General features: G+C 41.0%; 1 protein-coding gene across 2 annotated transcripts in view; it reads left to right on the top strand.

Moving 5' to 3' along the window:
• Nucleotides 1–566: 566 nt before the first annotated feature.
• mrps9 (mitochondrial ribosomal protein S9) overlaps nt 567–24,231 on the top strand; it is an 80,261-nt gene continuing 56,596 nt past the window's right edge. Inside the window, exons 1-3 of one of the 2 annotated variants that reach the window (XM_059646606.1) lie at nt 567–666; nt 3,360–3,561; nt 17,181–17,360. In XM_059646606.1, coding sequence (XP_059502589.1) covers nt 17,226–17,360 — 135 coding nt within the window. In that variant the 5' untranslated portion in view covers nt 567–666; nt 3,360–3,561; nt 17,181–17,225. The remainder of the gene's footprint in view (nt 667–3,359; nt 3,562–17,180; nt 17,361–24,231) is intronic. The other variant, XM_059646605.1, reaches the window with a different exon arrangement.

A 24,231-nucleotide genomic window follows, 5' to 3' on the forward strand; every position in this document is an offset into this window, starting at 1 on the left:
TCTCTTGCTGCAAATATTGTCTGTCCTTTTAAATACGCCCAGTATTAATTTTTCAAATTTCCAGCATTTGAAGATTTTGCTTTAGGTCTATTTCAGCATTCATATGCAGTAGTGACAGCATAAAACTTTTAATTTGGAAGAGTAACATTTATTTTCACTCTTGGATCGTCAAATTCTGTTCCTAATGAAAACAAATATAAAGAATAACCGGTGTGCCAGAGTCAACCACCCCAAATGCTATCAACATTTTGCCCGTTGTCCCACACCTAATATTCCAAGCCCTCTAAAAACGCACTCGCCCAGTTTATCCCTCACCACTAGGGAGCATAACACGCATGCGCAGCGAATCCGGACGATACGCCTATTTGTTGCTTACTACGCATGCCCCTGAAATTTTTAATTACAGTGCAATGACACGGGTCATCTTCTAACAGAAAAACACGTTTACCACGGTGAATATTATAAAATGTTAGTGTTAAAAATAATTTCAGTGTACACCCCACCGTTACACATATTGCTGGATTGGGGTGAGAGGTTACTTGTCCCGCATGCGCACTATTGTCCATAGTAATGGCTGCTTGCAGCAGGACGTTGCCTGGTTTTCTGCGGAGATGTTGTGGGTGTGTGATGGAGCTGAGTGTTTCTACTCCTGTCAGGATGTCCTTAGTGAGTGTTCGGTTTTAGTGCTTTTCCTGGCCATTTTTACGGATGCGTAGCGCGGATTGAGTTTGGGGGGCGAAGGGAAGCATTCCAACAAAGTCTGGTGCTCCTGAGCACAAAAGCTGACGTTTCGGGCCTAGACCCTTCATCAGAGAGGGGGATGGGGAGAGGGTTCTGGAATAAATAGGGAGAGAGGGGGAGGCGCACCGAAGGTGGAGAGAAAAGAAGATAGGTGGGGAGGAGAGTATAGGTAGGGAGGGTATAAGTCAGTCCAGGGACGACGGACAGGTCAAGGAGGTGGGATGAGGCTAGTAGGTGGGAGATGGAGGTGCGGCTTGGGGTGAGAGGAAGAACAAGTTAGGGAGGCAGAGACAGGCTGGGTTGATTTTGGGATGCAGTGGGGGGAGGGGATGAACTGGGCTGGTTTTGGGATGCGGTGGGGGAAGGGGAGATTTTGAAGCTGGTGAAGTCCACATTGATACCATTGGGCTGCAGGGTTCCCAAGTGGAATATGAGTTGCTGTTCCTGCAACCTTCGGGTGGCATCATTGTGGCACTGCAGGAGGCCCATGATGGACATGTCACCTGAAGAATGAGAGGGGGAGTTAAAATGGTTTGTGATTGGGAGGTGTTCATTTCCTCTTTCCTTCCCCCCTCTCTCCCCCCCCCCCCCCCCCCATCCCAAAACCAGCCCAGCCTGTCTCTGCCTCCCTCACCTGTTCTTCCTCTCACCCATGCCTTCCTCCCACCTCTGTTTCCTACCTACTAACCTCATCCCACCTCCTTGACCTGTCCGTCTTCCTTGGACTGACTTATCCCCTCCCTACCTCCCCACCTATACTCTTCTCTCCACCTATCGTCTCTTCTCTCCATCTTCGGTCCGTCTGCCCCCCCGCCTCCCTATTTATTCCAGAACCCTCTCCCCATCCCCCTCTCTGATGAAGAGTCTAGGCCTGAAACGTCAGCTTTTGTGCTCCTGAGAAGCTGCTTGGCCTGCTGTGTTCACCCAGCTCCACACTTTGTTATCTTGGATTCTCCAGCATCTGCAGTTCCCATTATCTCTGGTGTTCCTGATCTGTTGACTCACCTTGTTCCCGCCTCTAATAGAACCTTGGTAATGATATAACTAACCATTCGGTCCTTCTTATCCATGCCAACCCAAAGACACCCAGATGCCCTTCCTAATCCCATCATCTTGCACAAGGTCCATAGTCCTGCAATTTACAGCACTTAAGATGCAGATCTAGTTGCATCTTAAGAGAGTTTAAGTTTTTTGTCTCCATCACCGAATTCCAAACCCACGCTACTCTTTGCATTTAAAACACAAGTTTTTTTTCCTCACGACTTCTGTAATCCTTCTGCCACTTAGTTTGAATCTATGATTTGTGGTTTTTGAACTCTCTGCCAAGGGAAACAGGTTCTTCCTGTCTATTTCATCTCCATCCCCCTCAATCTTATACAACTTGATCATGTAATTCCTCACTCTTCTGTGTTCCAAGGAAAATAAACCCATTCTCTCTAATGTCTTCTTGTAGCTACGATTCTCCAGTTGTGACAGCATTTTAGTAAATCTTTTCTGCACTCTTGCCAGAGAAATTACATTATTTTTGTAAAGTGATGACCAGAACTGCATGTTCAGCATTGGTGTCTTACACAGTTTTGTTATATCCCTACTTTTGTATCTGATGTTTTTGCAAATGAAAGAGAGCATTCCAAATGCTTTTGTTTACAACCTTATTGGACTATTAGGACCTGTACACTTGCACACCCAAATCTCTCTCTTCTTCACTTCTCAATATATTTCAGGTCATCGTGTGTTTCCTGTCACTGTTTGACCTCCCTAAATGCATTACCTCACACTTATCAAAGTTGAACTCCATCTGCCACTTTCCTGTCCCCTCTTTAATGTTGGCAAAATCCTGATCCTATCTTTAGTTCTTCCAACCCCTGGTTAGTAAGACCGCTGACTGAAGTTGCAGGCCAGAAATTTGAGTGCAAGTGCTAAGGGACGTGTGTACTTTAGGATGAGATCTTAAATTCAGGCTCCGTATAATGTTTTGTAAAAGATTTCACCCTCTATATTCTAACAAGAGCAAGGGAATTTTACTGCAGTCTGGTATTGTGGTAGTAGAATGTTGGCACCATTTCTTTTTCCCTGACTGCATCTAAGAGTGTAAGTAGAGTTGATGTTTTGAGTCCAGTGACTTGTCTTCACAACTAGAGAATCACTGGACTCAAAACATTAACTCTGCTTTCTTCCCACAGGCGCTGCCAGACCTGCTGAGTTTTCTCAGCAATTTCTGTTTTTCTTTGAGATCCCCAGCATCCACAGTTCTTTGTTTTATCATATTATTTTCTAAAGTATATTGGTTTACAGTGGTAGAGGATCAATTACTGTTGAGTCTTAACAAGAAAAGCTTCTTATCCTAATTATCAACAATTGGGCGCAGGTTACATTGCCTCAATAACAATGACCAACAAACTAGTGAAGAAACCTGTCAATGTGTAGGCCTTTACCCCCTGATTGTCTAAGATGTTCTGTTTTATCCCCATCCAAGCTAGTATGACATCATCTGGTTAGAGTCTAATGCAATCTTTGACATTAACTCTTTGAAAGTAATTATCTTTATATGACAGTATCTAGGTGAACATTGCAAAATGACTGACTAGTCTTTTCATTTGTCTTTTTCTTCTGTTTAGCTGTTACGGTTCATTTGTTGTGAAGCTGTTTAGAATGCCCCAAAAAAGAGAAGAATGCTATAAGTTCAGGTTCCTCCATTCCTACCTGCGCTGAACCAGCCAGTGCAACTTCAGAACCTCAACACTCTCACCATATGTTCCCCGATGATCCATTTTTATCATAATTGCATACTACATCTTATTGTCATCTAAAAACAGTACAGTAAGACCTTGTTCTGTATCTGAAATCTACTCCTATTTCCTTTCCTCTGTAATATTTCTGTGTGAAATCCTTGTTTTTGGTAGGAATGCAGTGTAAGAAATGGGTGGTACTTTCCTAATGAACTTTAGTGATTCAGTTAGATTTTAATGATGAGAGTCCCACTCGAACCAACATTAACTGTACTTCTCCCTCCACAATTACTGCTCAATCTACTAAGTTTCTCGAGCACTTTTTTGATTTCAGATTTGCAGTATTTTGCTTTTTGCTTTCAAATAGAATCTGGCAGTCATTTTGTACAGTGCCCTGGGATGAAGGCATTATCAGATGAGGAAACGTTGATCAGGTTGGGCATATATCCATTGGAGTTTAGAAGAAGAAAGGTGATCTCCTGAACCATTAAGATCCTGAAAGGACTTGAAATGGTGGAATCTGAGAAAATATTTTCCCTTGTGGGAGACACTGGAGCTAAAAGTCTCCCATTTAAGATGCTGCAAGCAGGTGGATAAATATTCCATAGTGCTGAGACTGAGATATGCATCAGAATTTGTGTGAAAAAGCGTACAGTGGTCCTTACATGATTTCAGGAGTTCAAAATATTCCATGTATGAGCAGAAAATGTGGATGGCAGGGAAAAATAGCTGATACATTAAAACAATGAGGTGGTCAAGTAAACAGTCTCTTAAAGTTTATGTTGAGTAGCCATTTTAAAATTTTTATAGATCTGCTTGTTAAAAGTTGAGTACTAGTAAACATCCTGTAATTAATTAAAAGGTTGTGTATGAAACTTTTGTGCTCGGTATTATTTGCTCATAAACGTTGCTGTTAAAGATATTGTGTTTTGCTATAATGTTTGCTGAATGTATGTGAAAGAGTAATGTTTCCTTTTTTTAGCATAATTGAGCTCAGCATTTTCTATAAACAATAACAAACCAAAGAACTGCAGATGTTGGAATTCAGAAACAAGTACAGAAATTGCTAGCAAAACAGGTTTAGCAGCATCTGTGGTGTGAGGGCAGAGTTGATGTTTCTGATCCAGTGGCCCTCCTTCAGTTCTCCACAGATCTGTTTTGTGTGTTTTCCAAGCAAGTTCTGTTGTTACAGTATTTTCGGTGTCCACTTCTGTTATACTGTAAAACTAGACAACCAACTGGCATTCACTTGGACATGAGAAATATTCCCTGCCTGTTTGACACTGTAATGTAATCCTCATTTAATGTATGCAAAACATGCACCAAAATTGGGAAAGGTATTCCACAGACTAGAGTAGTATGACTGTTAGGGTGTGCCTTCCAAATCACTCATTACAGCTAATGTCAAGACCTGTCCATCACTGTCTGGATACACCTTGTCCCATTGATTGGTCAGGTAGCATCAGACAGTGATACACAATCAAATGGGGCTGGCGCTGGCAGTCTTTGATTTTGGGTGTATTTAAACATCATGGCATCATGTCAAACATGGGCAAGAAAATTTCCTGATTACCATCTACGTCCCTCACTGCTGAACCCCTTTTGTAAGAAGTACTTGGTTTATCAGGAATGCAGTATGCTTTAGACAGGGGTATTTAGTGCTGTCTGGCAAGTAGAGCTCAATGGCATTCCAACTGATTGATCCTAGAGCACGTTAGTTGCAGGACAAGTCTGGCAGTATTGACAAGAACCAATAAGGGATAAATCTACTTGGCTTCTCATCTTCAACAATGTGCCCATTGCAGATGCATTAGTTCCTGAAGTGAATGGTACTGATTGTTGCATATTTTTAGAGAAGTCTAACTCCCACCTTCACAATGGAGACACCCTTTGTTGTGTTGTGTGATGCTACAATCATGCTAAATAGGATCAATTCTGAATGGTGTAGATTGAATTGTTCAAAATTGGGAAACCGTGAGGCTCTAGTTTTCAGAACTGTATTCAATCCCAATCTGCAGCTTCATAGGATGGCACATCCTCCCCTCTAATCTCACCAATTATGGCTCCATCAACTTGCTGTTGATAATCAGAGTAATGGAAGTTGTTGTTGACAGTGTTATCATGTAGCACTTATTCATCAATAACTTGCTTATGGATGCTCAGTTTGGGTCCTTGGGGATGTCTTGGCTGCAGTCAAGGTAAGAACCCCCAGCCAAGGAGAAGAGTTAAATTTCAGTGGTGAAGTGAGAACTAACATCAGGCAGAATTTGACTGTGTCGAATTGAAGGTTGTTAGTGAAACTGAAGCCAGCTGGAAATGAGGAAACTGCTCCACTGTTTGGACTCCTACCTTGCATAAAAGGAAAAGTGTTTTGGCTTTTAGTGGTCAATCATCTCAACATGCGAACATCTCTGCAGAAGCATCTTGTGGTAGTGTCCTAAGCCAAAATAACTTCACCTGCTCATCAGCAAATATTCCTGTACCATAATAGAAGTGTGGATGTTCACTGATTGCACAGTGATCAGTACCATTTGCAGCTCCTTCAGATAATGTATGGTTTATATGGGTGTGCAGCTAGATCTGAACAACATCCTTGCTTGGGCTTATAAGCAGCAAATAGCATTTGTGCTACACAACTGTCAGCCAAACACCTTGATGGCAGAATCGACCAACTCTTGTTATACACTATCATTGTCACTATTAACCAGCTTGTTCTGTCATTTAAGGACTTGTTAGTCATTTCAAACAGTCCACTTTTTTGCCTGAGAAGATGGAAAAACGCTGCAGCAACAGCAAGGTGATGACAATCATTATAGGTTGACATGCCACCAAAATCAGATCACCCAACTCATTAAGCTTTTCTGTAGATAGTGACAGCCATAAGGCCTCCACTTTAAACAAAATAACTTTTATCTCAAAATATACTTTATTCATAAAGTATCTTTAAATACGAATGTGATCCCTAAAGTAGTTCAGTTCTGTTCAGTAGCATATGAAGAAACAAACAAACATTGGAGTTTGATTCTTTATCCAGCAAACAAACCAAAGACATTTCTTGCGCAAGACTATATTTTCGTATTTGAGACATCAAGAGTGTCTGCTAACTGAACTCCATTTAACTTTGGCAGAATGAATTTAGAACATGGCCTTTCCTCACTGTGCCTTGGCAGCAGCTGTCCCAAGCTTTAGTGCATTCCTCAGCACATAGTCCTGGACCTTGGAATGTGTCAGTTTGCAAAACTCGGTCGAGGCCAACTCCTTGCTCCGTAAGATCAGCATGCTTTGGGTAGACTAAAGAATTTTTCAACGAGTTGTTAACAAAGTAACGCACGGGCTTCTAATTGAGGTTTTTTTTGCAAAGATTGACAAAGTAGTGGGTAGGAAGGACTCTGAAGGGAAGAGGGCAATCCTGTGAATCACAGTCAGATGTTGAGTGTGTTAGACACAGACATGTAGTTACTAAAATGTGATCTTGCTAGTCCATGAAAAGCATGTTTGAGGTGATGGTTTTGTGTGCAAGTGTGTCCACTAGTTTACAAGAAACCTTTTCTAACTTTTATACCAGTTTTCTTGTGACAATTTAAATAAAATGGGCCTAGGAAATTAATGCTTTCCTCTTGGTATGGCAATAATTTTAAAGAAGTAGTCATGATTGACTTCTAATTCTGCTTCTGGGTGAACCCAAATAAATCAAGACAAATACAGAAGGTAACATAGTTCATGACTGCATCTCTTGAAAAAGGAGTTGATAGGAATGGGGAGGCAGAGAAACCTGGGAAATTAGAAAAGACCACCCGTTGCCCTCAAGATGGGCACAAATTGGAAGATGGAAGCATATTAAAAGACTTTTCAGGGCAGAGGGAGTTTAGAGATGTCACAATTTACAAGAATAGAGGGATCAAGAGTAGGTTTTTAAGATAGAATCTGTCTAACCCAGTTCAAATATACTAAGAAGAAATCAATAAATGTGTATACTTAAAATCATTGCTTGCTGAAAGAGCACTCTGACAAGGTAGGAATGTCATAATAGACACAATGGATGAAATATAATCTGGGGCCTTTTCCAAGAAAAGTGGAAACTGAATATTTGAAAGAAAAGCCTTGATTTTTGAAGTCTTTCTGTTTTGGGAAAGCGTAATAGCTTTTCTGCACGCAGCAAGTTGAGTATGTTGAATGACAGTGCATTTTTCTTCAGGAGCGTTACTTTTTCAGTAGAGCATTGAATATTACGAAGGTTCACAAGACCATATGGATATCTGAGCATAATTATAAACAGAAGTAGAACATTTGGACCCTTCTGTCTCCTGCATCATTCATAAGATAATGGCTGACATGGCTTCGTGTTTTGAATTGTGCACTTCTGTCCACACCCAATAACCTTTTGATTTCCTTGCCTGACCAGAATCCATCCATGTCTGCCTTAAAAAAAAATTCAATCCCGTTGCCCCACTGCTTTGAACCAGAGTTTAAAAGTCGCACAACCTCCTGAAAGAGAGAATGATCCTAATTCCTGTCCTAAGAGGGCATTGTCTTAGACTGTAAAGCCATGAGATATAAGACCATTCAGCCTTCTAATTCTACTGTGCTATTCAATAATATCATGGCAGATTTGATAATCCTGAACTCTACTTACCTGCTTCTTCCCCTCAGCCCTTGATTCCCTTTTTACTGATTAAACGTCTGTCTAACCCTTCAATGTACTTAATGTCCTGGCCTTTGCAGCCCTCTGTAGTAAAGAATTCCACAGATTGACTGCACTTCTACACTTGTCCTAACTGGGCATCATTTCAATTTCGTGCTATCCATAATTGCCATGATAACCTTGGATGGTTTGTGTTTCCTTTCAAGAATCCTTTGTTCTCACCTGGAGTATATCTTTGTTGTGAGCCATGAATTATTTTCCTAAATGTCTGCATTTTGGAAAGGCAAATCAGTGCATGTCTTATGCACTTAATGGTAAGATCCTTGGGAATATTGGTGAACAAAAGAGACCTTGGGAGTGCAGTTTCATAGTCCCTTGAAAGTGGACTTGTAGGTAGATAGGATGGTGAAGAAGGCATTTGGTATGCTTGCCTTTATTTGGTCAGTGCATTGAGTATAGGAGTTGAGAGGTCATGTTGCAGCTGTACAGGGCATTGGTTAGGCCACTTGTGGCATATTGTTTGTAATTCCGTTCTCTCTACTCTATGAAGGATGTTGTGAAATGTGAAAGAGTTCAGAAAAAAAATTGACAAGCATGTTGCCAGGGCTGGAGGGTTTGAGCTGTGGGGAGATGCAGTAAAGGCTGGTGCAATTTTCCCTGGAGCATCGGAGACTGAGTGGTGACCTTGTAGAGGTTTATAAAATCATGAGGGGCATGGATATGGTAAATAGACAAGGTCTTTTCCCTGAGGTGGCGGAGCCCAAAATTAGAAGGCACAGGGTTAACATGAGGGGAAAGATTTAAAAGGGATTTAAGGGCCGACGTTTTCACGCTGAAGATGGTGAGTCAATGGAATGGGCTGACAGAGGAAGTGGTGGAGACTGGTACAGTTACAACATTTAAAAGGCATCTAAGGTTTTGGAGTAGATTTGTAACTCGGGTTGTGGGTGTTGAGGTTGTTTGGTTCGCCGAGCTGGTTTGTTGTTCCAGACCAAATTGGAAGAGACAACAACTCATAAACAACACCCTCACCAGAATAAAATTCACCAGAGAGGAGGAGAAGAACAAACAATTCCCATTTCTGGACGTCATGGTGGAGTGCAAGACAAATGGGGAACTGCAAACGAAAGTGCACCGAAAAGCCTCACGCACAGACCAGGTATTGAACTTCACTAGTAACCATCCCAGCACACACACAACTGAAGCTGCATGCAAACACTATTTAAAAAGGCAACAGCACACTGCAGCAACATGGAACTATGCCAAGAGGAGAAGGAATACCTCTTCCAAGTGTTCAAGGATAATGGATATCCAAAGAATTGGGTCAGGAGATGCCTACATGAACAGCATCAGAAAGATTCTACATGTCCCAACACACTCATCTCACTACCCTACATCAGGAACACATCAAAACTCACCACAAGATTTCTATGACCGCTGGGCTTCAGAGTGGCACACAAACCCACATCAACCCTATGACAAGTGCCAACCGAACCAAAGACCCACTCCTTGTCACGGACAGGATCAACCTCCTCTACAAGATCCCCTGCAGAGACTGCAAGAAACAGTACATTGGGCAAATAGGAATGAAACTAACAAGAGTACACAAACACCAACTGGCTACAAAAAGACACAACCAGTACTCACTCATCTCAATCCACATGGACAAGGAGAACCACGACTTCTTCGACTGGGACAACACCAAGACTCCGGGACAGACTAGGCAGAGACAAGTGCATGAATTCCTTGAAAGCATGGCACTCCCCAAAGTAGGCCATTGATAAACACATTGAACTCGACCCCATACACATTCCACTACGGGGGAATCTCGGAAGTGAGGCAATCCAATGCAACGGACCTCAGAGTTTAAAAACCAGGTGGGAAAACATGCCGAAGTTTCATCAGAGGCTGCACTGAGGAGGTTACCAACCGTGGTAACAAAACATCTGTGGAACAACAAACCAGCTCAGCGAGTCAACCAACCTCAATTTAAAAGGCATCTGGATGAGTATATGAATATGGAGGGGGGGGGGGGGGGTTTAGAGAGATATGGGTCTAATGTGGCAAATGGGACTAGATTCACTGAGGATATCTGGTCGGCGAGGATGAGTTGGACCGAAGAGTTGTACATCTCTAAGACTCTAACTCATCTGTGCTGCTAAATTCCCTTTCCAGTCCATTCCAGCTAGCTCTGTCCTCTTTCCTTTTGTAATTGCCCTTAATTAAATTTAGCTTTTTCTGATCCACATTTCTCCCTCTAAAACTGAATGCTCAATTTTACCATGTTATGGTTGCTGTTTTCTAGAGGCTGTTTCCCAATCTACGTGAAGATTAAAATTACTCTTGATTACTGCACTGTGCACCACAGTTAATGTATTCTTGCTGTTAGGGCAGTGAGATGTCTACCAGAGTCATCTTTCCTCTGTTATTTCTCACCTCCATTCGTATGGATTTTGGTTCTTCTGAACGAAGGTTATTTACTACTGTTGTGTATGTTCCATCCCATTCTACAAACCTATCCCACCACTCTTTCCCTCCACCCTGCACTTTGAAAAGTCACATGCTGTTAACTGACATATTTTGTTCTGAATTCTACATGAATTCAACTAAAGAGCCATTAATCCAGCCTTTTTGCCCTTTTTTTCAATCTTTTTGACCCTACTTGCGATTGTTTTACCATGTTTATACATTGTCTCTCCTTGTTCTACTTGGGGTATTGTTCTCCAGATAGCTATCTTGTAATGCTGCCATATCCTTTTGCCTTGCAACGTTTTGTTTTCCCTCTTCTAAACAATCGCCATGTCCTGCTTTTTAATTATTTTAATTTGCTTACTAATTGGTATTCCATTTTAGATACTGGTGAGGGTGGTGTTTCCTCAGTAGCACACAACCCAAGCAAGTCGTGGGATCCATGGGCACCTCAGCTGTAGGGAATTGGTGTGGAGGGAGGACGTGGTATGGAACAGCAATAGTGATGGGATGTCCCATAGTTAGGGGACCAGCTGGGTGGTTACGAACTGTTGATGTGATTTGGAGTTATGCGGCTTCCCTGGTAAAAGATGTTATGGAGCATCTGCAGTGCATTATTCTGGGAGGGAGTGCTTAGCCAGTGGCCATGGTCCATGTTAGTACAAATTACTTCAGATTCTAAAGCAGTAGACATAAGATTATTCCTGGTTGCACATGCTAATGAGCACAGAAATAGAAGAATTGAGTGATTGAATTAGTGGTTGGTAAGCTAGTATAAAAGAGTGGGCAAAAAACCTACAGGGCATTGGGACTTGCTGTGGGGAAGATGGGACCTGTACAAGCTGAATGGTGTACACCTGAACAGTAGAGGGAGAAATATCCTCGTTAGAAAGACTCATTAATTCAGTTAGGGAGGGTTTAAACTTTAATTGGCAGGGAATGGGAACATAGTCATGTAGCACAGAAACAGACCCATCTGCCCAGCCAGTCCATCCACAACATAACCCCAAAATGAATTAGTCCCTTGTGCCTGATGCTGACCCAGATCCTTTCAAACCTTTCCCTTTCGTTTGCTTACCCAAGTGTCTTCTAAACATTGTAACTGTGCCTGCATCCACCACTTCCAGAGGAATCCACATGTGAACCACCCTCTTTTTTTTTTAAAAAAGCCTCTCATGTCTTTTTTTAAAATCTCTCATCTTGCCTTAAAAATGTGCCTCTAGCCTTGAAATCCCAGAGAAAAAGACAGTTACCGTTAACACTATCTATACCCCTCTTGACCTTCTAAACCTCTATAAGGCCACCTCTCAACTTCCAATGCTGCAGTGAAAAAAGTGCCAGTTTATCCAGCCTTTCTTTATAACTCAAATCTGGCAGCATCCTAGTAAATCTCTTCAGAACCCTCTGTAGCTTGATAATATCCTTCCTTGAAGGCAAATTCAGATCAGGAAATAGAAATTTGGTGAATTATTCTGAAACACAGAAGAAGCAGACATTAAAACTTTGGCAGCACAAGAATGTGGCTGTATTAAAGAGTATATAGGTAAACACAAGGTGTTTGGTAAATTATAGTCGATGAGCCAAGGGCTTGGGTACATGGCAGCAGGACCAAGGATGATAGCTGAGCACCTTTTGGATAGAGTTTTCAGCTGGGATAGCGAAGGGTATAAAAAATGATGGCCACAGCATTGTTTTCTGAAGTATCAGCCGCAGTTGTCAAGAGAAATGCTAAATAAATGCACCAATGAGGCCATGTAGGTTGATCTTGAAAAATAAAGGTGAAGCCACTGCTAGGCATGTTATAGATCCCCTCAAAGTTGGTGACAATTAGTCATACGTGGGGCAATTTGAGCAAAATAATAGGGTAATATGGGTAAGGACTTCAACTTCAAAATATCAGCAGGGATGCATACTGTGTGAAAAGCACAAAGGGTACAAAACTTGGAAACTGCATTCAAGGTAGCTTTTATTTTTAGCCAGCATATAATAAACCAACAAGAGATGGTGTAATTCTAGGATTGCTCTTAAGAAATGCAGCTGGACAGCTGGATGATGTAGCAGTGGGTGACCATTTTGGAGATGGTTTTCATACTACTGTTGGATGTAGCATTATTATAGAAAGGGGCAAAGGTAGAAAAAAAAATTTCTAAAATAGGGGAAGGCTAACTGAACAAAAATAAGAGATCATTTGGCACAAATGGATTGCTACGGCTGCCTGAAGGAAAATCAGTGGGAGGCATTCAAAAGTGTGATCCTACAGGCACAGTGTAGACATGTCTCCATTTTTTAAAAAAAAGGCTGATATTACCTAATCCAGAAACCCCTCATTATCCCAAATCATAGTGTAAGATAAAGCAGCAAAATTGAACTTGAGACTATTGCAAAAAAGTCACACTTTTGGAAGCTTATAGGACAATACAGGAGTGAAGTAAAAAGAAATTAGAAAAACAAATTTGGGTAAGAAAAATGAGTTGTTAAGATCAAGAAGAATCCTGAAGATGCTTTCTCTGTACATTAACAAAGAATGGTAAAGACGTGGTTGGGCATATCAGATTTACAGTTAACTTGTACATGGGTGTAGAAGGTGTGGACAGAGTTCTTTAATGAATATTTTAATTCTGGTAATGGGAGAAGTGTGAAATATTCAGTTTTTTAAAAAAAAAGCACAACCAGAATAGAAATGCTGAAGTGACTGACCTTCCTGAAGTTGAGTAAATTACCATGACCAGATAAATTGTATCCTAAATTGTTAAAGCAAGCCAGGGAGGAAATAACAGATAGTGAGGATCATTTCTCAATCCCCATCAGTCACAGGTGAGTTTAGAGGAATGGAAAAGGAAGAGAGGCATATTAAGTTAAATAATTACAAATATTTTAGTCTTACCCAAGAATCACTGCTGAATCAAAGGATTAACAGTTACTTGGAAAGACATTGATTAGTCTATGACACCAAAACAGAAAAGTTACTGGAAAAGTTCAGCAGGTCCGGCAGCATCTGTGAAGATGATAAAGTCAGAACTAACGTTTCAGGTCCGGTGATCTTTCCTTAGAACTTCAGTGAGTGTTATGGAGGAAAGGTGCTGTTTTACTGACTTAGTTCCTTAAGGAACTATTAAGGAATTTTGAAGATAGTGCAGTAGATGTTGGCTTACTTAGATTTTGTTAAGACATTTGGCAACATACTATTATGGACTGGTCAGAAAAATTCATGCCACGGGATACGGGGGAATAAGATATGTTGAGCCAATTTTGGACTCAGTGCTAGGAAACAAAGATTAATGGTCAGTGTTTTTTTTTGTGTGAATAGAAGGAGTTTCCAGTGATGGTCCATAGGGCTTCGCGTTACAGGCCTTGCTTTTATATACATGTTCAAGACATAGGCATAAATGTGGGAGGCATGATTGGGAAAGTTGCAGATGACACAAATGGACTCTTAAAAATGATGGATATTGATCACAGGGCACTATTGATGCTTTGGTTAAGTGGGTGGAAAAGTAGCAATTGAAATTCAATCCCATGAGATGAGAGGTTATGCATTTGGGACAGCAAACAGAATGAGGGAGCATGACATAAATTTGAGGTATAACTAGTAATCATAAACTAACTCATGGATGTAATTCTAGAACTACAAATGGCACTGGTTAGACCACAGCTAGAGTTTAGTGTACCGTAGAGAGTACATGGGAGATTTACAAGAATATTGTCAGGCCTTGAAAATTGAAGTAATCTAGAAACCTTGGATAGCTTGAAGTTGTTCTGCTTAGAACTGAGGTCAGGTGTCAGATCTGTGAGGGAGAGCATTTCGGTGATAGTGTTCACAACTCCCTGACTTTTCTTAGTCATGAAGAGGGATGGGAGCAGTCGGTATTAGAAAGTATTTAATTGGGGAGGTGAAATTACAGTGCTATTAGGCAAGAATTACGGAGCACCAATTGGGATCCGATGTTCTCAGGGAAATGTATGACAGAAATGTGAAGGTTGTTTAGGGAGCAGTTGCTACAGGTACTGAGACAAGGAAAAGATGGTAAGGTGAAAGAACCTTGGATGACAAGACACCTTGAACACCTAGTCAAGAGGAAGAAGGAAGCTTACTTAAGGTTGAGGAAGCAAGGATCAGACAGGGCTCTAGAGGTCTACAAGGTAGCCAGGAAGGAACTGAAAAATGGACTTAGGAGAGCTAGAAGCGGGTATGAGAAAACCTTGGCGGATAGGATCAAGGAAAACCCCCAAGGCTTTCTATACTTAGGTGAGGAGCAAGAGGATGGCCAGAGTGAGGGTAGGGGTAATCGGGGATAGTGTGCAGAGTCAGAGGTGGTAGGGGTGGTCCTTAATGAATACTTTGCTTCAGTATTCACCAATGACGACAGGGACCTTGATGTTTGTGAGGACAGCTTTAAACAGGTTGTTGTTAGGAAGGAGGATGTGCTAGAAATTTTGAAAAACATGAGGATAGATAAGTCCCCTGGGCCAGATGGGATATACCCAAGGGTACTACGGGAAGTGAGGGAAGAGATTGCCAAAGGTGCAGCAATGATCTTTGTCCTCAGTCTCTACTGGAGTAGTGCCTGAAGATTGGAGGGTGGCAAATGTCATTCCTTTTCTAAGAAAGGGAATAGTGATAATCCTGGAAATTACAGACCAGTCAATATTACTTCTGTGGTGGGCAGATTGTTGGAAAGGATTCTAGAGATAGTATTTATGATTATTTGGAAAAGCATAGTTTGATTAGAAATAGAATGGCTCTGTGAGGGGCAGGGCGTGCTTCACAAGTCTTATTGAATTCTTTTGACGTGACCAAACACATTGAAGGTAGAGCAGTGGATGTGGTGTCTATGGATTTTAGCAAGGCATTCAATAAAGTTTCACATGGTAGGCTCATTGAGAAAATAAAGAGGTATGGGATTCAGGGAAATTTGGCTGTCTGGATACAAAACTGGCTGTCCTGTGGAAGAGAGAGGGTGGTAGTAGGTGGAAAGTATTCAACCCAGAGCTTGGTGACCAGTGGTGTGCCACAGGGATCTGTTCTGGGACCTCTGCTCCTTGTGATCTTTATTAATGACATGGACGGGGAAGTGGAAGGGTGGGTTAGAGACAGTAGGAACTGCAGATGCTGGAGAATCTGAGATAACAAAGAGTAGAGCTGGATGAACGCAGCAGGCCAAGCAGCATCAGAGGTCTCCCTGTGGAGGGCTGTTGCAGGTTGCAACGGGACATTGACAGGGTGCAGAGCTAGGCAAAGATGCTGCAGATGGAGTTCGACCTGGAAAAGCGTGAAGTGATTGATTTTTATCCATTTATCCACCTGAGGGGTCAGACTAGACTTCTTGTTGAACTCCTTGTCTGAAAGTCCACTGTCTAGCAATGCAGCCTCCCTCTGCTCTGCCATGAATTTTCAGCATAGAATGTATGCTAAAGTGTGAACCTACAATGTGCTGATCTAGTGTTGTCACTGAGCATAGCTGATTCCTAAGAGAAAACAATCTTTTTATTTTAAATAGATAAAACAAAACCCATTATGAATTAAAGGCTATGCCCAAATGCTAGAAATGTTTGTAAACTTGAGCTCTTCAGTAAAATTTTATTGCCTACTAACTGTATCCGAAATGAGTGAGTCAGTGTTATGCACTAGGTATTTATGCTGTATTTTTTTGAGAGAGACGGCAGCAGTAAAACTAAGCATGTTTTGTTCCAAAGGATACTGAAATCCTGTTACAAGATGTTTGTAGATGGCACTGATTTAATGAAAAAAGTCTCAATGCTGGCTAATAGAGGTTCTTTCTCTGTCACACCCTTGCAGGTGTTATGTTAAATAGTTTCAGTATCTCAGTGGTGTAAAACAAAGTACAGTGTACAACTTTGCCAGTTCACCCAGCAGACATAACCACCGAGCTTTAAAGATTCTTCTGCTTGCTTGTTAATCAGTATTTCATCAGACACAAAGGTTTAAGCCCTACTAGTTTAATGTGAAACTTCTAGTTCCTTCAATACCACTCTGGGCTTCAGGACTAAAGTTTCATTTTATTGAATTGTGGAACGTTTCTCCTAGGTTTGGTGGAGAAGCTTCAATCTCATTCATGATCTGCATCTCGAGAGGAAAACTGGGAAGATTGATTTAGAGGGTACAGATTATTTTGATCAAAGCCAACTCAATTATATAAATTGAAAATGAGCACACCATCCTGCGTTTCAGATGGCATGGTGGTGCAGTGGTTAACACTGTTGCTTCACAACACATGGGACTTGGGACTTGGGTTTGTTTCCAGCCTTGGGTGACTGTGAACTTTGCATGTTCTCCCTATGCCAATGTGGGTTTCCTCCAGGTGCTCTGGTTTTATTCCACAATCCAAAGATGTGCAGGCTAGGTGGATTGGCTATGCTCAACAAAAAATATTGTCCCGTAGCGTCCAGGGATATACCGATTTTAAATTGGTTAGTCATGATATATGTAGGGTTACGGGGATGAGGGGTGGAGTGGGTCTTGGTGGGATGCTCCTCAGTGGGTTTAGACTTGATGGGGCAAATGCTCTCTTTCTGCCCTGATGTGGTTCTATGAACTTCAGATCAGTAAATTAAAACATAATTTTTTTTTTTAATTCTAGCTTATAAGGTTAATCAGCACAAGCTCCTCTTTGCAGAAGAGGAGCATGGCTGCTACATTCCATGAGAAATATACTGAAGAATTCATTAAACAACAGATTGAAGAGTTCAACATTGGGAAAAGGCACCTCGCTAATATGATGGGTGAGGATCCGGAAACAATTAATCAGGAGGATATTGATGTAAGTTGGTCTTTATATAGCCAGATATATTTTGATACCTACCCTTTCCACTCCACACATTTTTAAATTGTCATTTGGTAGTACAGAACTTTTTTTCCCAGCAATACTCATTTTGTCAAGGTTTTTCATATTACAGTCATCAGGACAGTTTACAAGAATATAAATTTGAGGTGGGAAATACATAATGCTTGAACTGCATGAGAGGAGTGTGATGATTGGTTGAGATATTGCTGTAGAGAGTGCACCAATTAATACTGATCCATAGTTCACAACCAGACTTGATTCAAAATTTAAACAAATAAACTCCGGTCAGGGCATTGCCCCAAGAAATGAACCAGCGAATAGCTGTGACCTATTTTGTTTTGTTGAAATGGCGCAATGTATGTCTGTGTTCTTTCTGTCTGCATAGAGCAGGACTGTGTACAATCGTGTAGCTGCCAGCGTATGCAGGTGTGCCACACTGAGCACCTGGCTGGCAATCTTGAAATGGTTGTTAGTGCAATTCGTCTCGCATTCAGTATTATCCAACAAGTATTGTTCAAGTGCATCTAATGTTAGACACTCTTGTGAGTTTTGCAAGTGTGGGCTGGCTGGTTATAGCCTCTACCTTGGTGCGAACAACTAAAGAGGCATGCTATTTGATGTGATCTGCCGCCAGTCTTTAGGACATAAACCTATGTACCTGACATCACACCAGCACTGAAATTCATATACCTCATTATTCGTGTTGTGTGATAGTGTTTTTTTGGCTTGATGGCAGCATCCTATTAGTGACGTAAGCTGCTTGTGTTGCTACTGCATAGCAGTTGCATGAAACACCGTCACCAACACATCTTATTAACAGAGAAAGATCTACTATATTTTTGCTGCTGTCATATGCTTGCAGAAAATAACATGAAAAAGCTAAGTACATTCTTTTTCAAAAGAAGTTTTTGCAACTGTACTTTCCAGTTGCAGAAAATACTGGAAATGCTCAACAAATTGGGCCCTGCTCTGGAAAATGGTTGCCTGGTGTATTAAATTTTTCTCTTGGTTGCTGTGTAGTAACTTGCTGAGAGTCTCTCCCGTATTTTCTGTTTTTGTTTCATTCCTGGGTCTGCATTTTTTTTTGTGTCTCTTTTTAATGTAATGTCTGCAGTGAGCCTTGGTTCATGTACTTAAAATATTTAAGTGGTTGAGCTTTCTTTTGTCACACATTGCAAGTCTGATAGAACACGCCGAATGCAAGAAATAGAGTTCACCTGAGGGCATCTGGCAGATATGGTATTTTTCTAATCTCGTATGTTTCCCTCCATTCTAAAGTAAGCATTTCTAAATTAACTAAGGTAAACTTAAATTTGAAATTCTGATTTAAAATATTCAGAGGGAATTACATTAGTGTTGAATTATAATGTGTTATGTATGTATTTGCTTTTTTAAAAAAGGTAGAAGTACCTTTTTTAATATAGTCAGTGAGAGAACAATTTATAATTTTTTTTTTTGCCTACAAAGCATTATTGACCAGGGTAGATCTTCTGAATTGAGGATTTACAGATGCAGTTTACTGCAAAAAAAATAAAACTGGGAGTTGCAAATGATGAAATACTTTCTGCAAAAGCTGCTCCCCAACAGCAATATTTCACTGCATTCTCATGCATTGGTTTCAAACTTCACTTTCCACAAAGCTAGTGTGCTGCTTCCTACTCATACATTACAGCGACTCGGATTTCACGCACTGGGGGGTACTTGTGACTGATGGACAGCCTCTTGGAATGATGACAGTTCTTGCTTTTTGAAGTAAGGGCCTTTCTACCAGTGGCAGTTGTCTCTTTAATTTTCATTAAACCGCTTAATCTATAGGTGAGTAACGTGGAATGCTTCTTTGCAAGTAGCTTTGTAAAACATTCTCAGCAGTATTTTCAAAATGAGAATAATTTGAAGAAGACAATCAGAAGAAATCTGTGAAACTTGTCTTTAACCATACTGTATGCTTTTTTCTAATTGATTTACTTTGCCTATTTCATCTATTATATAATTATTCATGATATTATGATTTCTACTCATTTATAATAAATAAAGTTGTTAAGACAAGCGTGTCTAAGTGAAATTGACAACTAACATTAAGTGCCAGATGTTGATTGTGGAGCTCCAAGAAATCTGCAGAGAACAGTTTAAATAAATTAGTACCTGCATATTAGCTGGTTTTGCTATTAATTTATAAGCGAATCAGAAGGAATGACATTTGGTTGAGTCATTGATTAAGTAAATAGCTGCATTTTCACTACCCAGGCAGAATAATTAATTAATAGGGATGGCCAACGTGACCTGCTTTTTTCAAGTCAGTGGTACAGTCATATTCATTTCTTCTCTGTTGCAAGAACGGGTGAAATGATGCCTACTTAAGCACTGTCACCGCGGCGCTTTGGCTTGGGTTTTGCTGGCTAAATTAAACTTCAGAAATATGGTTCTTAAATTAACAAAATTAGGTTACTACTGCTTTGTAATGGAATCTCTAACATATTAAATTTTCTCATATCCACCAAGATGGTACAATCTAGACATTGGTATATTTGGGAGGAAAAAAGCAACCTTTTTGTATAAACCTTGCAGACAGAGACATTTCAAAAGGAGTTTTAATATAGGAGGGACTAAAAGAAAGGGACATATCTGAATTTGCCTATTTTCCTAAAGGACATTTCTGCAGATTTGTTCCTCACTAATTCTCTCCTTTATCAGACATCCCAGTGAAACCTATATTTGTTAGCTAATATTACCATTATCAATTCTGCAATTTAATTTTTACACAGCTGTTTGACTTATTGCAGCAGTGAATGTAATATTAGTTTAGGGGGATGCTGTTTCAATGGTAAAACTTTCCTATCCCATTGTGGTCGTCTTTGATGCAATGTGGTATATATCCTCCAGCAGAAAGCAGTTCATTGGCTGTTTGTCCAATGCTTCAAACTGATCCCTTTGTTTTAATTTTTGGCAATAGTTTTCCATTGCCTTCCATGTCCAAAAAACAGGAAGACATTTCCCAGCATGTGTGACATAGCTGCAACCTGGCAGCTTCAACTGGGCACTTGCTCCTTCATGCCTCCATCTTTAGCCAGCAAACACCAATGTCTCTGGGAATACTCAATGCAAGTGCACCCTACTGCAGTGCATTCTGTAGATTTTCATATTTAGTATGCTAGGTGGGGTGTCAGTCACCTATGCTGTTTTTTTTTTCCTGATGATACTGAGATTGAGTGCTGTTTGGGCGGCATCTGAAAGTCTCGTCATGCCCAGGAGATGGTAATTTCGTACAAAGTTTTCTAATACACTGTCACGTGCATTGTAGATGGTGAACAGGCTTTGGGAATCGGGTGGTTAGTTATGTACTAAAGGAATTATAATTTCCACTCTTTTCATGTAGGCACTATATGTACAGCTTGTTTAGTTGTGTTTCTGATCAGTGGTGACATTGAAGACATTGATGGTTTGAGATTTATTTATGAGAATGTCATCAAACAGCTGGAGGTGATGGTTTGACACTTCTGTGTTGGAGCTAGTCATTGCCAGGCCTGAATGCTTTCCAGATTATTTTTCTCCATTTGGACACTTGGTTGCTTCAATATCTTAGTGAGGTTGTTGACTTGCTCGCCAAGCTGGCTTGTTTTTGTTCAGATGTTTCAGTGAGGCCTCTGAGGTTTTGTTCTACTCTGCTTGGAACTTGTACTGTCTGGTCTGTTATGGTGAGTAGTGTCATTTCCGTTTTGACCTGTATGGGTTTGTATATGGGGTCCAGTTCTATTTGTTTGATTGCATAATGGCTGAGAACCATGCTCCAGGAATTCCTGTGTGTGTCTATTTTGGCTTGGCAACTATGGTTACGTTGTCACATTAAAACTGATGGCTTTCATTGTCAAAGTGTACTGATATTAAGAAAAGTTTGTCATGTTGTTTTGCTGCTAGCTAATGTTCATATATTCTGATGGCTTGTTTCTTTCCTATCTGTCCCATGTAATGTTTGTGGCAGTCATTGCATGGTATATTGTAAACCATGTCGGTTCCGCATGTTGTGGGAATGGGGTCCTTAATCCTTCTGAGTGTTTGTTGTGGAGTAACTGTGGGCATGTGTGCAACCATGATTACTAGTGGTTGTAGGATCCTCATTGTCAGTTCTGATATGATCTTGATGTAGGGTTGTGTGGCCAATGTGTTAGAGTGTACTGTGTCCTCTTGTCTATTTTGTAGGCACCTGTGGACGAAGTTGCGAGGATATCGGTTGATGGTGAAGGTTTTGTACAGGTGCACTTGCTCTTTCCTGCGTAGTTCTAGTGTGCTGCAGTGAGTGGTGGATTGTTTAAATAGTGTCCTTATACAGTTTTTTATTTGTGGACATTGGGGTGGTTGCTGCGGAAGTTGAGGATTTGGTCAGTGTGGGTTGCTTTCCTGTATACTGAGGTTTGGGACTCCTCGTCGGTCTCCTAATTTAGGATGTGAACAGTGCTTTTAACGTAAAGTGAAGTAAAGAGCCTTTTTCATTTCAGCAGTCTCTGCAAATGCTGGAGATTTGAAGAAACTCAGCAAGTCTGGCAGCATCTGTGGAGAGAGAACAGTTAACATATCCAATCTGGTGATTCTTCAGTCAAAACTCAAAATGATGTGGAGGTGCTCGTGTTAGACTGAGTTGGACAAAGTTAGAAGTCACATGACACCAGGTTGTAGACTGACAGGGTTATTTGAAAACACAAGCTTGGTGTGCTGCTCCTTCGTCAGGTGACCTCGTGATTTCTGTTGGACCTGATAGATGATAACCTGATGTCATGTGACTTCAGAATTCAAAATGAAAGCGCCCATTCAAGGATATTGTTCATGATTATCAATGAGGGGCAAATCAAGAAGCTACCTCTGGGGACTTGATCTAGCTACAGATAGTGAGCAAATCAGTGAAATAGGATGCCCAGTAGTCCCACAGTGAAAGGTGCCCAGCAGCTCCACTGGGAGAGATGGGTGCTCTTGAGACAAATGGAGATCTTGAGGACATTTCAAAATGGGGAAGTTATCTTTGCACCTTTGTAAAATGCAAAAACAAATTCCTCATGGCCACAGCTGTCAGACTATCTTCGCAAACAGGATGGCCTGTAACTGCTGCAGTGGCAGTCACATTGCACTTGGTCTTTGATGGAAAGGAAGCACCCATGAATGCCCCCACACAGGCTAACCACTGGAAGACTGCCTTCCATTCATTTCAGAACTCAGGTCTCATGAGGGGGCCTGACTGTAATACAGTAGTAACAACATCTTTTTGCCAGTTGGCTCAATAATGGCCTCAATCCTCTGCTTCCCACAGGTAGACTCTATTGCACTGAACAGAATCACAGAATTGTTACAATGCCAAGGAGGCCATTTGGCCCATCATACCTGTACTAGCTCATTGAGCTTTTAGACTTAATGTCAATTTTTTGTCTTTTCCTGTACATTATGCTTCAATTTAAATAATCATTTAATATTCTCTTGAATGCAAACCACATCCCTGTAAAAGCTGCCAGAGGATAGAAGATGTCAGTTAGCTGATCAAAGTGCTCTTTTCAAATTTTGTTCTTGGTCAGATTTGCAGATGATTGGGAAAATTCCGGTCAAGTTTCTATTCTAATGCTCCCTGCTGTATCTCGAGTAACTTTGAAACTAAATTTGCATGTCAATTTTTAATTAAGTTATTTTTTGAAAATGTAACTGTTCAGGCTTGCTGAAAGAAGACAGAGGGTGGCAGTTGATGGGAAATGTTCATCCTGGAGACCAGTTACTAGTGGTGTACCACAAGGGTCAGTGTTGGGTCCATTGCTGTTTTGTCATTTTTATAAATGACCTGGATGAGGGCGTAGAAGGATGGGTTAGTAAATTTGCAGACGACACTAAGGTTGGTGGAGTTGTGGATAGTGACGAAGGATGCTGTAGGTTGCAGGGAGACGGATAAGCTGCAGAGCTGGGCTGAGAGGTGGCAAATGGAGTTTAATGCAGACAAGTGTGAGGTGATGCACTTTGGTAGGAGTAACCAGAAGGCAAAGTACAGGGCTAATGGTAAGATTCTTAGTAGTGTAGATGAGCGGAGAGATCTCGGTGTCCACGTACACAGATCCTTGAAAGTTGCCACCCAGGTTGACAGGGCTGTTAAGAAGGCATACAGTGTTTTAGCTTTTATTAATAGAGGGATCGAGTTCCGGAACCAAGAGGTTATGGTGAAGCTGTACAAAACTCTGGTGCAGCCGCACTTGGAGTATTGTGTACAGTTCTGGTCACCGCATTATAAGAAGGATGTGGAAGCTTTGGAAAGGGTGCAGAGATTTACTAGGATGTTGCCTGGTATGGAGGGAAGTTGAGATCGGTATGACAGGTCGGCACAACATCGAGGGCCGAAGGGCCTGTACTGTGCTGTTATGTTCTATGTCTATGTCTATGTTAACTTTGTTTTCTCCCCGTAGATGCTGCCATACCTGCTGGGTTTTTGCAGCAATGTGTGTTTGGTTTGGTATTTTGATGTAATTATTTTTCTTTATACATAATATATTAATGACTAGAGAAGAGCAAAATGAAGAGGATGAGGTGACTTAATTTTCCAAGATTTATGTTACTGAGACACATTACTGGCAATGCCAGCAGAATATTCACAGATGTACGTAGGTGATAAAGGGCGAAATTTCATGAGAATATGCAGGCTGCCCCAATGGAATTACAAAAAAATGTGGGACACTCTGAAAATGACTAATACCAAGTAGATGTCATAATAGAATTTTAATATTTCTGATATACTGGAAGTTACTGTTGGGAAAAGTCTGTTCACACAACAGCATTTACTGATGTATTAAACCATAGGCATCTGGTGGAGTGTGAGAAAGCAGAACACTAT

This window comes from Stegostoma tigrinum, chromosome 6, assembly GCF_030684315.1.
Source record: "Stegostoma tigrinum isolate sSteTig4 chromosome 6, sSteTig4.hap1, whole genome shotgun sequence".
NCBI classification, from domain to species: Eukaryota; Metazoa; Chordata; class Chondrichthyes; order Orectolobiformes; family Stegostomatidae; genus Stegostoma; species Stegostoma tigrinum.